At 36.4% G+C, this 16,156-nt stretch overlaps 2 protein-coding genes across 2 annotated transcripts; one reads left to right on the top strand and one right to left on the bottom strand.

Moving 5' to 3' along the window:
- Positions 1–2,753: 2,753 nt before the first annotated feature.
- On the bottom strand, positions 2,754–3,261 carry LOC129721322 (cuticle protein 8-like). Its single transcript, XM_055673761.1, has 2 exons — positions 3,187–3,261; positions 2,754–3,123 (listed from the first exon to the last, which is right to left on the bottom strand). Exons 1-2 carry the CDS (start codon positions 3,193–3,195, stop codon positions 2,827–2,829), a joined length of 306 nt encoding a protein of 101 aa, XP_055529736.1. The 5' UTR covers positions 3,196–3,261; the 3' UTR covers positions 2,754–2,826.
- Positions 3,262–4,286: 1,025 nt separating this feature from the next.
- Positions 4,287–5,147, top strand: LOC129721321 (cuticle protein 19-like). The gene is made up of 2 exons (XM_055673760.1): positions 4,287–4,360; positions 4,473–5,147. Exons 1-2 carry the CDS (start codon positions 4,352–4,354, stop codon positions 4,815–4,817), a joined length of 354 nt encoding a protein of 117 aa, XP_055529735.1. The 5' UTR covers positions 4,287–4,351; the 3' UTR covers positions 4,818–5,147.
- The last annotated feature ends 11,009 nt before the right edge of the window (positions 5,148–16,156 follow it).

The raw sequence follows: 16,156 nt of genomic DNA on the forward strand, positions 1-16,156 counted from the left end.
TGGTTGTTTTCCAGAAACTAACAGTGGTCGTCTTTAAATTCATTCTTGATCCGGAGATACTCATGTTAGACGGAAATCGGCCATTTTTGGCTGTTTTCCAGAAACCACAAGTTGCCAACCTACAATTCATAATGGTGTCTGAAGTCGATTTGTGGCTCCAGTGCATCATTACGATTCCGAAAATACCCATATTGGGTGGTATTTGGTCGTTTGGCGCTGGTTTTCCGTAGCCGGAAGTCGCCATATTAGAATTCAAAATGGTATCTGTGGTCGAATTCAACTCCTGTGTATCTTTCTTGTGGTCCCCGTGGCTCTGTGGTTAGCGATGTCAAGGATCTTTTTGAGCTGGAAATTTTCTCGACTCATCGTTGTACTTATCCTACACATGCAAAATGCGCCAAAATTAATATCCAAAATGTTGCCTGAGGTCGATTATGGAACATATTTGTTACCACTTAAAGCAATCACCTGCCAAATATGGTTCCATTTAGTTGATTAGTTCGCGAAATGTGCAGAAATTTGTGCAGAAACATGTGCTTCCATAAGAGGGAGGGGCGTCGAACCATTATGGACATATTTATTACCCTTTAAAAAAAAAACCACATGCCAAATTCGGTTTCATTTGCTTGGTTTGTTCTTGAGTTGTGCAGAAATGTTGTATTGGACCCCTCCTTTCCAGAAGAGGGAGGGGTCTCAAACTATCATAGGAACCTTTATCGGGACCAAAAACCCCTACATACAAATTTTCACGTCGATCGGTTCGGTAGTTTTCGAGCCTATATGGATGAAACAGACAGACAAACCGGACTACATTTTTATATGTATACATTACAACATCAATATTTTAGAACCTAAAGAGTGACAGACATTTATTGGATTGAAGCGTTCATGTAAATCTATTTTTACAAATAAAAGTTTGAATGAGCAAGGCTGGGTCTGACCGCTAGGTGGATTATTTTAGGTTTATTATTTGTAAACACGTTTGATCAAATTTGATTGTGTTTTGACTGAGTTAGAAGAACTTTTTGAAAATATGAAAAATTGCACCGGGCATGCAAGCGTTAACTTCGACAGGTATGTGAATCATGCCAAAGTGGCGTTTAAGGATTTGCATGTAGTAAAAGTAACTACTAGAAAGTTAAAATAATATAAAAACAGGGTTACTAATAGCAGTTTTTCCAGTCATTAAGCAATATGCTCGTAGAAATTTCGATTTTACTACCACTACCACTACAGCGCCATCCGAAGATACTTTTCGAAGGAAGAAGGCCTAATATCTCTCATCAATAACATATTATGGCCAAAACCGGTGCTTCCACCCTACATAAATTTATTTAAACTCGTTTTTCTTGAAATCTGCGCATGGTAAAAGAAATCTATCACCATCTTCTATTCAGAAGAAATTTCCAGCGTTTGCTCAATCTGTTTGAAAAAAAAATATATATATATATAAAATACAGACATATTTGCTCTCCCGGAAACGGGGAGGGGTTCAGAGGGGTTATACCACCAAATAAAAAACAATTTCAATTTTGTTGAAAAAACTTCTGCCATGGTAAATTGCCAGTAATATTTATTTCTAGGTTCTAAATGATAAGATTTCCATGATGACGTTTTTTGTTCCTGATTTGAATATTAATGTAGGTAAAGTCTCGCGACATCAGAGAAAATCCATTAAATGTCACATTATGCGACGCGACGCGAGACCAGACAAACAACACTTATTGTTCTTACATTTTTGTAAGAACAATAAGTGTTGTTTGTCTGGTCTCGCGTCGCGTCGCATAATGTGATCGTCGGTTCTTACGTTGCACAAAACATCGAAAATACAGTCCATTAAATGTGTCGTCTGTTTTTTGTTTGCTATGGCAACTGGTAACAAATAATTTGAAATAATAGTGGTGAACAAGCTAGCTCTAATGTTTCTCACATTTGGATGATCTGCCTGCAAAATAAATTTATCGGCAGAGTTTGTAAGAATTATAACAACCTTTAACAAAATATATTTTCTTATACTTTTTAGGAAAATCCTTCTATGGATCCAAATTGGTAGATGCTTCTAATAACAACTTGGTAATAAACACTAATTAAATTTGTTTTTATGTTGTATAATTAATGCACAACAATCTCGGAACAATGTTTAATTTGTGTTGGTTCAAACGATATGCAAAGAAATCAATAATGATTTTTGAATTACGTTCTCCATAAGATTTCAAGCAACAAACAGAAGATTGACAGAATTTAGTTAGGGTTGTTGGGCTAAAGTCCTTATTCTGTGTTGTTCAAAGCGCAACACGTAAAGGCGCTTTAGAGAGCATCAACAAACTTCATCTGGAAATGTATGAAAATGCATATTTTGTTTGATGTCATTCTGAAAATATAAGTTTTATGGTTCGATAACACTTTTTTGATTCAGTATTAGGTTAATGTTTTTTCTGAATTTTTTTAATTTAAGTTTCAGGTTTCAAATTCAGCATTTCATATTAACGCAGAACATGAATTGTAAAATTCATAGTGGAATTACGGCAAACATAGGGAATATTAACATTGCTGTTCCAATTTAACACGCGATCACTACTTGATCCTGGTAGGTTGACAATTTGTTTAACTTTATGTTTGCAACTAATCGCCACACGTAGATCACTATTACTGTCTCTGAATGCAGAATAATATTCGCAAGTTAGAAACAAAACAGAAATCGCACAGTCGTTTGATAATGTTCACTACACAACACGCAGGAATAAAACAATTACTTTTGTTTTTTGATAAATAATTGTTTGCCAAACAATAATATCACATTTGGTAGCTGGTAGTGTGCACTGCAAGTTAGTAATGGTGTGGTGCATGTCCATGGTGGACATTCTTTACCACAGCTTCGAAACCGTTATGGTCATCAGCCTTGTATTCCACGATACGTTCACTGCCATCGGCCTCATGTAAGGAGTACTGTCCCTTGACGACATCTCCATCCCGATGTTCCCAGTGAGCTTTATGATCTCCGGTGTGTGGATCGTGAACTCCGTACTCAAATTTATACTTGGGATGAGAATGGTGCTCCTCTTTGTGTTCTTTGTATTCCACGGCCGATGCCACGATTACCAGACAGGCGACTAGTGCTAGAATCTGTAACGAGATAAACACTTGTTATGTCCTGTAGGTTCACTTATTAACATTCGCGGTACTAACTTTGAACATTTTTTCTGGTGGCGTTTGGACGGAATGTTGATTGTAAAGTGAAGTCTTTGAAACTGATACTTTGAGTCACATAGTTTATTGTATTTATATGTTCACGCATATGGATGGACCGCGGCCAGTCCTCTCCGAGAGAACATATGTGATGCTGCGCGGCCGAATATTTTTTTGGGTAGTCGAAGCCGCGAATAGTTTTCTCACTGTAGCGATTGGTTGGTAGCACATTGCTCAATTAACAATTTAAATTCATCTTCGCCTTAGCATATGATTGGTGTGCACGCGCTTGCGCTCACTCCGGCTAGGCCATCGTATGGAGGATGGAATTGAATGGCCTTAGAGGTAAAAACCGTTGACACGAAATAGCGTGTTGGTATTGAAAGAGAAGCCGACAAAAATTAATGCAGAAAAACTGCACCTCTCTGCTTCAAGCAAATTATTTTGTCATAGATGGGGTGTACATTTGCGCCAAAGTCATGACCGTCCAGCTGAAAATCTCGGTGCAGCTGCAGTAGTGCCAGCGGACTCATTTCGATGGTGTTGAAATGCACGGTGGTATATTTTACCGGTCAGAGTTGTTTGTATTTTAAAGAGAACGGTCAGCTGGCTGTAATGAATTAAAATATCTTGAGCGTTCATATTGTTTTAATAAAATTTGTTGTTCGTGAGACTAACAGTGTTTATAAGTTGCATAAACAATAATAACATAAAATGTTGTCGCTTGAATGATTGAAAAAATGTAATTTTGCCCAGAAATTACTCGTAGTGCGAATCGCGTAAGGCGGTTTTGGAGGAGCATTAGAAAAAGGCTTTTTGTTTTGTGCAGTTCTTCTTCGGCATGTTTCAGACAATTACCATCCAAAGAAATCCGAAATCGTTCAAGAACATTTTATGCCGTAGGGAAAGGACGAAAAACGCCAGTGCAGAGTGTAGAGTGCAAGCCATGAACACGGTCTTTCTACCAGATGATTATATGGAAAAGAGTACCGTGTAAATTAGCCCGGGTATGAATAGTAACCTCACATGCTGCATTCGCATTCGAGCTAAAACAAACTTTCGTGTATAAATATTCCATACCAAACTGTTATGGCTATCAGTCTCGAAACAGCTCTCAAGCAATAGGTCAGCCTCCGTCCAAAGCAGCAGAAGCGGGAAATTCAACATGTTCAAGGTATAGCTTCAAGCAATGCTGTTTTCCTCAACTTTTTCTATTTGTTCCCTTACCAGCTTTTACTTTTGGAAATTGGAAGTTCGATAATTTATACAAATATATTTGATTGCAGGTTATCGCTTTGATCGCCTGTCTGGCAATTGTCGTCTTGGCGCACGAGGAGGAGCATCACTCGCACCCCAAGTACAAGTTCGAGTATGGTGTCATGGATTCGCAAACCGGAGACAATAAGGAACAATGGGAACATCGGGATGGAGATGCTGTAGAAGGTTCGTACTCGCTTCACGAACCAGACGGCACGCATCGTGTAGTGAACTACAAATCGGACAAACATGTTGGATTCCAGGCCCATGTGCAGCGTGCTGGACACGCAAGCCACCCAGCCGTTTACGGTGAACATCACGACGGACACGGACACGGCGGAGAAAGTTATGCTAACATCGACCAGCATCACTGAGATCTCGGATGACGGCGGTTCTGTCGTCGTTATAGGGCGGCAGCACCACTAGTGGCGAGGCGGGTGTTGACCATCGCTATCGGTTACACCTGCCTTTTTGTTGACTGTGCAATTAAGACTTGTTAGAGTTATGTGATCTGTTGCTTCCTGTACTTGTGAAAGAAATGTTTCGTGTTTGTTTTAAAAGGAATTTCAATAACTGCACAAGTATTATTGAGTAACTGGGAAAAAGGGGAAATTCAGTTCGAATGAAAAAGAAGATACTGTGTTTTTTTGTTCAAATTTTCACATTGATTTTGAAAGTAAAAATATTTGCTATACTTTGGAAAACGGAGACTTCCTATTTTGGGATGTTATTGAAAAAATGGGTTTTTAAGAAGCCCACGAACAACCAGCGGATAGCAAAACAAAACCGCGACTAGAAGAACGGAAGAAAGAAAAGGATTAGTTGTGCGGAATTAGATTTTCGTGGTCGGAAGTCATGAACAACTCCTATATGATCATTTATGTCTAAAAGTAAATGATTTCCTCTCCGTCTTTCTTTTTTTCTTCTTATCTCGGTTCAGGTTCCTCACCCGCTTCGGTATTTATTGAGAGTCTGGTAGTGATTTTTTTCATTCCACTGGGTCAGTGCAAATCTAGCCAAGAATAAAAAAACGAAGTCGTGATTAACGAGACAAGTAAGAAAAAGATACCCGATAGTTGTTAACGAACAAAGCCCATGCAGTGGTGTGCTAAAACTGACAAAATTTACTTCTTTCGGTTCCATTCTTGCATATAAAATCCTTTTGATTCGGCAAAGTTATGGCATATTTTATAACAAACAATTGTGCCGAAGATATCATACCTCTATCTGCCTATCATATGGATTTTTATGAAGTTTTTTATGGAATCTATAAAATCTATTTCTTTAGCATAACTTTTCATAGTGAATTTTTTAATTTTTTAAATATTTTTTTTTATAACTAAACACACAATTTCACCAAAGAATGTTTATTTTTGTCTCTTATATTTCTTCAATTATTAAAGATTGTTTTTAAAATATTGCACAAATTTACTAACAGATATCTACATAAAAGACTAATGCCTATATCTGGATTGAATGATGCTTGACTTGTAGGGTAGAGCGGGGCTAGTTGGTTACGGGGTAAGTTGGTCAATGAGAATATCTTCGAATCTACGTATCAAAAAAAAATCGTGTAATGTGGGTGGTATGTAGCGGATAACCAGAGATACTAAATGACTGAATAAGGTACAGTTTTAATTAAGACGTATATTAAATACAGGCTGGTGCCAAATTGGCCATCAATTCTACTCGGTTTTCAAGTTGAAATTTTTTGTCTAAACAAAGCTAGCCAAATTGAAATAAACCTAGTTCAATGCATCGTACAAGTACTTATTGTGAAACAAATTTTCGCCAATATTTTATTTTCATGTATTTTAAGTAATTTTCATATTTAATACATGAAGGGGCTAGTTGGTCACATACTAACGGGGCTGGTTGGTCCTATGCACATCATTAATGAATTTAAGTAGCCAAGTATATGCAATTCCAGGAACGGCGCATTTCGTGATGCATACTAAAACCAAACGAAAACAACATGTGCTTTGCTTAGCAAAACCGTTTATTTTAAACGATAAAACATTTTGTTAAATTTATCTACATTTCGTCGTCACTTTTATGAATGTTTCAGTGGACACTATAAATGCCGAGTCATTGATCTGAAATAATTATAACGTACACTAATGCATCGACAAATGCCCTTCTACCCGAGGAAAATTTCATCGAATGCAAGTTTTTAACAACAAAAAAACTAATGAGCCTTTGGTAGTGTGCCTGTGATTGCAGATGCGAATCTAGAATTCGGCTCTGGTTTCCAAATTTATCCATGTTGTCTTTGATTTAGTGTCCAATCAAACCATTAGACAGATTTCATCGTATACTTTTCGTCGGGTATGAAAGAATAATACGATTTGTTTCATGCAATTTATGAGCTACTTTTCTCATGGTTTGAGATTTCGGGAAGCGAACGTATAAACAAAAATCCGGAAGAGGTTTTCCGCTGAGACGCTACAGGCTACCGCAAATGCAGTGAGGAAGGATAGCTGAATTGTTCTTCCGAAATAAAAATGGTCAATTTACCCCATATCCTGACCAACTTACCCCATCTGAGGGGCTAGTTGGACAATTTGACATCAACACAAAAAACATAAAATATTCGCAAAATCGTAAACTATTTTGAGTCGTTTATATTTTTTCTAGAAGCTACAGACTTAACGCAACATTTTCATGACATGAGTTTTTGCCATAATGAAAAGTTAGACAAAAAGTTAGAGAATATTTTGACCAAAAATGACCAACTAGCCCCGCTCTACCCTATTTTAATATAAAAATGGTTTTGCTTTGCGGTTGTTTGCGTTTTTTTAGAGGAGGTAGTACCAATAGTGGAGATAGTGAGGTATGGAGAGTTTTCTCTTAAAATTTGAGTAAGACTGGCGAAACAAGCATAATGCTACATGGTTGTAGGTTTTATTTTAAATGCCTAAAGTTAAAATTCCCTAGTTACGGTAAAATATTTATTTATTTATTTCGTCAAACAAAAGTAGACTACATATGTTTATAACTAACTTACATCGACACGTTGAGATACGATATCGTTAACAAATGACATCATTGCGAATTCACGACGGGCTTTTAATGATTGGATGTCAATAAGTCTGCAGCGTTCGTCATATGATAGTAGGGGAAATGACGTCCATTGTAGATTACGAAGTGCATATAACAGGAATTGTTTTTGTACTGATTCTATTCTGTCTACATGTGTTGCAGTAAACGGAGACCATACAATGCTACAGTATTCTTAAAGTGACCTGACATAGGAATTATAAAGTGTTTTTATTGTGTATGGATCTTGGAAATTATAGCAGAAACGTTTTATGAAACTGAGCATGTTACTAGCCTTATTGATAATTGTATTGTAATGATCAGTGAATGTTAATTTTGAGTCTAGTATGACTCCTAAGTCCCTAACTCGTTCACATTTCTCTATTACCTGATCTCCTAAGGAAATAATAATGCTTGGTATGTTTTTTTTTTCTGCCAAAAGCCATCGAACTACATTCTTTTACGTTTAGCTGGAGAAGGCTTTTTTACACCAAATATAAAAATATTTTATCTCGTTACGAAAAATGTTTACACCATCAGCGTTTTTAATTTCAATGAAAAGTTTTATGTCATCGGCATAAATAAGAGTTTTTACATGTTTTAGAATAAAGGAAATGTCGTTTACAAATAATATAAATGGTAGAGGGCCCAAGTGAGAGCCTTGAGGAACTCCCGAGGTTACCTGAATAGGTTTCGATAGTACGCCTTTAAATGTGACTGTTTGTTGACGATCAGTCAAATACGATTCAATCCATTTTTTCCAATTTTTCGTAACTTGAAGAGAAGCATGGGTATATCAATGCGATCGAAAACTTTGCTGAAATCAGTATATAAATAAGGTTTCAGCATAATTTTCTTTATCCATTGCGTTCAAAGAGAAGTTATTAACTCGAGTAAGTTAGTTGTTGCTGAGCGACCTTTGAAAAAGCCGTGTTGCGTAGGAGTAGTTCTATTTTTTATTTGGTGGAATAACTTTTTGTTTATTATTGCTTCAAAAAGCTTAGGTATACAAGAAAGAATGGCTTTGCCTCGATAGTTGCTAATGTCGGATTTTTTACCAGATTTGAACACAGGCACTAGATATGAGAATTTCGGGAAGCAACCGGATTCCAGCGACATATTGAAAATCAAGAACAGTGGGGAAGTTAGCTCTTTAGCTAAATGTTTCATAAATGCTGGCGGAATTCCGTCTGGTCCCGGACCTTTAGACGCATCCAAAGCTTTTAAAGTATCTTCAATTTCGCGTGCGCTGACATGTTCAATTTTGAAGTAGTTGGAAAATTCAGGAAAGTTGGTGAAGAATGTTGTATAATTTTGTTGAAAAAAAATAAGCAAATAGATCAGAGATGTCTGCCAGGTTCTCTTTAACTTTGTCATGCAGTTGCATTTTTGAAGGAAAATTTTCAGATTTTAACTTTGATTTAACATATTTGAAAAAATTTTTGGACAAGATTTGATTTCTAGCTCAGTTTTTAGTGTGAACTCTTCAAACGCGTTATTAATGGCATCGTTTAATTCGCCGCAAATGTTAAGATAAGTTGTTAAAGCTAACGAGAAAAAGATTTTTCAAAATCACTAGCTGAATACTAATAGATTCCTTGTGTTTTCTTAAGCTACATCCAATTTTGTTTCACGGATGTTAATAAGGTTAAAACATAGTTTCACCTATTTGTAATACTTATCTTGAAGAATTTTTATCATTAATTTAAGGATCCAGTATCACTAAAATAATTTTTAACTGATTTAACTCTGTTTTCCTAATGGGCCATTGTGGGCACATCCAAGCACCTTTGCTCCCATAGTGATTGCATTCCAATGTTTATATGTGTCAAACAAAAACATATCGTTTACAGTTCAGATTTTCGTGAAGATTCAGCTTATAAGTCGGTAAAACTTTATAATTTTTGTGCAAAAAATTTTTTTTTCAACTTAATAACTTTCTACAGCCGTAGCTTACTAAAGCCGTGCTAGCTATCCGTGGCAGCAAGAATGTGTATGAATGCGGGCATGCAGCCGGTTACAAAAACATAACTGCAACTGTTTTCTTTCGGAGCAGAGGGATCAGTTGTGCCTCCTGGAGTTGTTCTTCCTGTGCAGCGCCTATCTGTGGACGTTTTGCGAAAGTTTCCCTGAGAGTGGGCTAAAGGGTATGGATACTACCAACTTTATGCTATACATTTGGAATGAGTTCTACCCACATCTTCAAAGGAAAAACTGTGCAGTTCCCAGTGCTGTATTTCGTGGACGGTCACTCCTCACCCACGACTGCGGAGGTGGCCGATCTGTACCTACTTGATTTTGGGTATTGTGCGGATTGCTTTATATCGAAACACCACGAGAATAACTCAGCCAGCCAACGCACGTCGCCATTTTCTAGCCTTTAAACAGTGCCTAGAAGACTGTTGTATCGGAATGGCGGTTGGAAAACGGAGGTGAAAATCTGTTGCTGAAACACTTTCCTGGCATACTGTAAAAAGCTATGAGCAAAAGAATCAAAACGGCCAGTGTAAAGAACGGGTTCAAAGTTTTGGTCCTGAAAATGTTGCTTACGACAAATGTATCGCCAAGATCTCCATCCATCTAGAACAGTAGTTCCCAACCATGGGTCCGCGGCCGGCAAGGGGACCGCGAGGCTCATCCAGGGGGGTAGGGGGGTGGGGGAGGGATGAAGCTTCTGGTAAATTTGACAAATGATTAAAATTTCTTTCTAAATATCTCAGTGAAAGCAGATTTTCAACTCTTTTGTGGATTAGGTCCAAGACGCAAAACAAATTAGACTTGCAAGACGTTATAAGACTGAAAAATGCAGTCTCGTTTTGCAAAACATGCATCCGAAATTCTTTTGGGGAGCCGCGGACCTCTCTGTGCTTCGCAAAGAGGGTCGCAGACCTCTTTGTGTTTTGCGAAAGAGGCCGCGGTTGGGAACCACTGATCTATAAGATTCGGTAATCCCATTTCTATACAATCAAAGCTGCAATAGAGTGCATCAGTAAGGAGCGCATTAACAGCTTTAATGACGATTCTGTCTAATCTGCAGAATGGAAAATCATCCGGCAGCTATATGAGATGTTGCTGATGCCAATTGATTCGCAATTAACCAGCAGTACGATTCAGGAGATAACTATGTCAAGTGACGACATATCTGAAGATACTTTCAGGGAATAAACGAATACATATGAATTATGTTTCGGCATAATTATTTTATTCAATTGATTCATAATTATTTTATTCAAACATTCCTATAAAAGAAAATTCCACCCGGTACTGACGACTTTATAGCGGCTCGAAGAAACCTATCGAGCAAGAAGAAGAAAATTGAGTAGCCAGGAAAATAGCCAGAGTAGAGGATAGGGAACTTGTTAGAATAAGAAATCAAGAACTGAAGAAAGAGAAAGCAGAAAACCGTAATCGAAAACAAGGGGAAACTGAGCAACGTAGGAATGAAAGAGAACTTCGAAAAACGAAACAGATTTTTTTTTAAATTCCAAAGATTGTCAAAATGACAGCCATTTTAGTAAAAAAATAATTTTTTTTCATGGAAAAATATTATTTTAAAATTACAAAAAATGAAAAATTCAGGTATCGTGAACATTCCAAGCTTTCAACAGCGTAATACTCACTATATTTGCATCCACGATACACAAAATACATCTTCAAATGTAACTCAAAGATAAAATATCCGAACACTTAACTATACTCTAAATATAAAAAATACACGAAAAATCAATATTTTTTTAACTTCCAGAGCAGGTCCCCTCATAACAGACTCTTCTCATTTTTATTTACATTCTATATAAAATCTTCAACCAAGTTATAGAGAGAAGATGGTAGATTACTTCGTATATGGCTGGTTTCTGTTTCATTTTTTGTATGATAAAATACACTTTTTTACGCGGCTTTTTTTACGCGGATTCCGGAATTTACGCGGTTTTTTTACGCGGCACGTATCCCCCGCGTAAAAAGTGACTTTAGTGTATTCACATTTATTTCCATAGTTTTTTCAAACTCATTGTTTTTTGTTTTCATTTTTATTACTGTTCAACAAACTTTAAAAAGTAAAATTCACATCCGTTTTATTCATAAAAATTTCAAGTGTTCAAAATTGCCTCCACTATAGGTACTTGATGTAACCACCGTCTACCACTAAAGGCACAAAGGTTATGGTAATAATTGTTGATTTTTTCAAAAGTTTTTAAATGCACAATGAAGTATCTATTAGCAACACAATTATTTTGTTTATAATATTACATGTTCCTATATGCAAAATGTTTAGGCTGACAAGATTTCCCCGGGGGGAAAACGGGACAAATGGGTTCAAAAAACGGGACACATGGATTTTTTTTAAAAGTTTTACTAACCAAAACATACATGCAACTATTTATTGCTTCGATGAACATGCCTCAGCCTGTAAATACTTAGCGTTTGATGAAATTTTGCGTAGCCGCGTGTAATTTTTAGCAATAAGATCGTGGAATTTGTCAAACGAAAGATCGAGGTTTTGCCTTACAATTACCATGGCTCTCATGGTCTCAACTTGCAATCGTGACTTTTCGTCAGATCACATACCATTCACGATAGAGAATATTCTCTCTAGTGGTGCGGTACTACCAGGAAGGTACAAAATGTATTCAGTAATGTTAAAAAATTCATGGCAGCTCAAAAACTTGTGTTCCATTTCGGAAAATATTTGAACCCAACGGTTTGCTACCGTCACGGACTCTGTGTTCCATCTTTGTACTCCCCTGAATATAATTTCCTTAATTAATATCCACTGGTAAACAAAACATTTTCATCTACTTTGAACTGGAGATCAGCAACACTGCTTTGAATATCTGACTATTCATGAACAGATTTTAGTAAAATCCATTTGAACTTCTGCGTTTGTCCTAAATGCCTTTCATTTACCAAATATTCCAAAGCTGTATCGGAAAAGTTAGTTACCGTTTGTAAAAATTGAGCCTCCTTAATTTCACCAAAATCAATATGGTTTTTAAAAAGATTACGCACATCACTTGTCAAAAACATTTCGTCTCTCTTGTTTTGAATAATCCTTATGAAATCGTCAAAATGAATAGCCACTTCGGTAGCTGATACATCGTCTCTCTCAACAAGGCTAATAAAAGTTTGGAAAGTAACGAGTTGATTTCTGGTGAAAAGTAACCACAGTTTCAGACAGGGATTCACGAACAAATCTCGGAGAAGGACAGGGAATTTTTCTTGCGTAAGGAAATATGAACGTATTCCATCAAACATAATTACCCAAGTAACACACAAACATGTTAGAAAAAAAGTAACAACGAAAGTAGTCATATAAGTGTACTACAAGCGCAATTGAAAACTTGTGTTATTATATTGTGTTTGAAGTTGTTTTTCATCATTAATACAATCGCATTTCGAAAACAAGCTCGTTTTTTCTGGTTTTTGAGATGTTTTTGATAACATGAGTTCAAGAATGACAATCACTATCACTTGGTCTTTTCGTAAGACATTACACCATCTAATAACAACACTACGTACCTGTAAAATGCTTTTTCTTAGTACAATAGTCGTAGCATTCAAAACCCAACTTAAAATTACTTGATCAAATTATTATTTAAACTATACGAACGATTTCTATATTTATTCGAAGCGGGTCAAATCGCGCCATCAAAAGATGATCAAAACGCTTGCAGTGTAACCAATATCACTCCAGATTTTTGTTATTGTATATCTAACAACGTTTTCTAGTTTTGTTAGTTTTTATATCCAGATAACGTTGAAACTATGCGAAAACAATTTCAATATTCAAGCGAAAGAAACAACAATTTTTTTTGAAAGGTTGAATATTATTTTTTGTCATCATTTTATAATCAATAAAAACTGCCACTGATAAAAGAAATTGCCGATCTAGTTGCACTGCGCAGACACAACACATTTGCGCATGCGCTGGTTGACAGTTGTCATAGCAACAGATTTGCGCATTCGCTCTGACGGAGTTACGCTGCTGCCACCTTCAATTTGTTTACTCTGTGAGTGCAGAAGATAGGAATTTCTTCAAGAGTGAATGAGATAGCAAACATTTTATTATTTTTCCCCAAAATTCGCATACGGGCAGTTCAATGTGTGTGAAGAAGATGATTTAATTCCGTCAGGGCGAATTGCCGTAGTAGTACTCGAGATGTATTTTGCCACTCAATTATATCAAGTTGGCTTGCTTTCATGCAGTTATCGGTAGTTGTTCTACTAGCCTTCATGTTTTGCGCTTTTCTGGTTATATTGATGTCATGGAAAATGTAACGTCAACTATTCTATACCAACGTGTGTTACTTGGGTAAAATCCTATCGATCAACGGTTCAAGAGATAGGAATCATGTGTTGCCATGCTCAAGCAACTTAGCATAATGCTCACCAACGAAATCGCAAAAGCTTTTCAGCTGTTCTACACGAACCGTATAGATATGAAAGTACTTGTATACTTTTACCGCGAAACTTTCAATGTCAAAAGGCAGACAGTCTACTGCATGCTGTAGACAGATGTGAAGAATGTGGGCACCGCATCATATTTCCAAGATTTCTCGCTGGAGCTCGGTTTCGACTTTGCGTCAAACATTGTTCTTGCCCTGTCGCTTGCAACCGCCGAAATTTGTATTCGTGTTCGTTCGCGCACAAAGCAGCAAGAATTTTTATGAATAAACACTCAATCTAGATTTGCGAAAACCGAGAAGACAAATATATAAATGACATAAAAGGATTCACCTGTCGCACACATTCATCAACATAGTACACTACAGATCCGAAGTTTCGCCTGGAAGGGAGAAGAAATCCAAGATTTTGTCATGAACTCCGGTATGTGGCAGGAAATACTGCACCATCACCGGGAAAAGTTTGATGTCTTTTTTGTTTGATGCATCCCCACTTATGGTCACGAGATTACCTTTTCTCAAATCCTCTACAATCTGGTCGATAGTAAACGCTGATAACACATTTGTTATTATAGCTTCACATTTCGTACGGGCCGAAGAGAACCTTGGATCATATAACTTATTGATCATTTTCGACAAACTTTGCGCATACCGTACACAATGATATGACAACGCTGCTTCACTTGCGGCTACTTAAAAAAAATTTTTTTTGATCACGTTTTATCATAAACGAACTGATTTGTGGAACCGAAGCTACAACCCGTTGCGCGTCCATATGCCTCTGACTCCGAATATGTTGCGAATATGTTGTACAAATGAGTACAAATCACTTTGGTGTTATCACCTGGCTCGTTATTATTATACTCTGGTTTAATAAACTTAAACGCCTTTTGAAGCTCGTCGTACAATTTCGGTGTTTCGACATATTTTTCTTATTAACGAATATTCAAATATTTCTTTATAGCAAATATTCTTTTCGTCTGCCGAATGGCTCGATTTTGGAATAATGGCGCCAGCAAGCTAATAAATTCACAAGCACTTCCACACTTGTAAAATGTTTACGTACGGTGCTACTGTTCAACCTGAAATAATGGAGGTGTGCACTGAGAGAAAAACACTTAAGAATTTCATAAGTTACAACTTATGAACATGAATAATTTTGATTTCATTAGACACTTATGCATTACATATCAACGCGTATATATTTTATTAGTCTATTTTATGGTTTTTATATAAACCTCATATGCATCCCATACGCGGACTTATGATTTTCGTAAACGTCAGCATTGTGAAAATTACATACTCATATCTTAAAAAAACCTGCAGAATGGCTACCCAGAATTGCATCGTTCTTGATTGCCGAGTTTGATTCCCAGTTTATTGCTAGTGCACCGTCAAAAATATGTGTTTAAGGCTTTTCAAAAAAAAAAAAAAAAAAACAAAAAAAAAACTAAGCTGCAATGAAGAAACATTTATTGGTTTAGCTGAAGAATATTTGCAAACATGGATACAGAATTATTTTGGAACTAGGTAGAAAATAGAAGGAAAAAAAGTAAGTGCCTATCTATAAATCCTATCATTACATCATGGTATTTATATTTATTCTAGCAACTTTTAAGTTTCGTGTTCGTTAATAATAAGAGGAATCAAAAGAAATAAGGAAAAGAATTTTTTTTGCCTATGAAGCAGTTGAAAGATATGAAGTGATGAATATTATTGATATGAATACAGTAAGCGGATCATCATTTCATCACATGGACGGGATATACTTTTTTAAACAAAATAAACAGTTTAAGAAACAGTAAAATGATACGATATACATTTACTTGTACTCTTTATTATATATTTGCAACAATTATGAGTTTTATAACATTTATATATGATACGTGTATCAATATATAAAATTATATAAAATTTATATTTTTTTTTGTTCATCTATAATTTATTTGACACGGCACAAATACAATTTAATGTTTAACGGCGCCAACTATATCTGGTAGCTTACTTTCTAAAGTATCTTAATAACTAAAAGCAAATTTTTTATCCTCGCTGCCGACTATGAGCTGAAACTAAATCTAACTTAAAGCTAGAATGTTTTGCATTAAAAGCACTGATTTTTTTTTTTATTCTCGCTTATTTTCCGTCGGTCCAGTTCCGCCACTGTTGTTGTGCCAATCACCGACGCCCAGGGAGGCGACTCCACCCAGGACCCTAGCTTACGACCCGTTTATTAACGGACCGGCGCCAACGGCTTTACTTCCTCATGCGATGGA

This window comes from Wyeomyia smithii, chromosome 2 (genome assembly GCF_029784165.1).
Source record: "Wyeomyia smithii strain HCP4-BCI-WySm-NY-G18 chromosome 2, ASM2978416v1, whole genome shotgun sequence".
Taxonomy (NCBI): Eukaryota; Metazoa; Arthropoda; class Insecta; order Diptera; family Culicidae; genus Wyeomyia; species Wyeomyia smithii.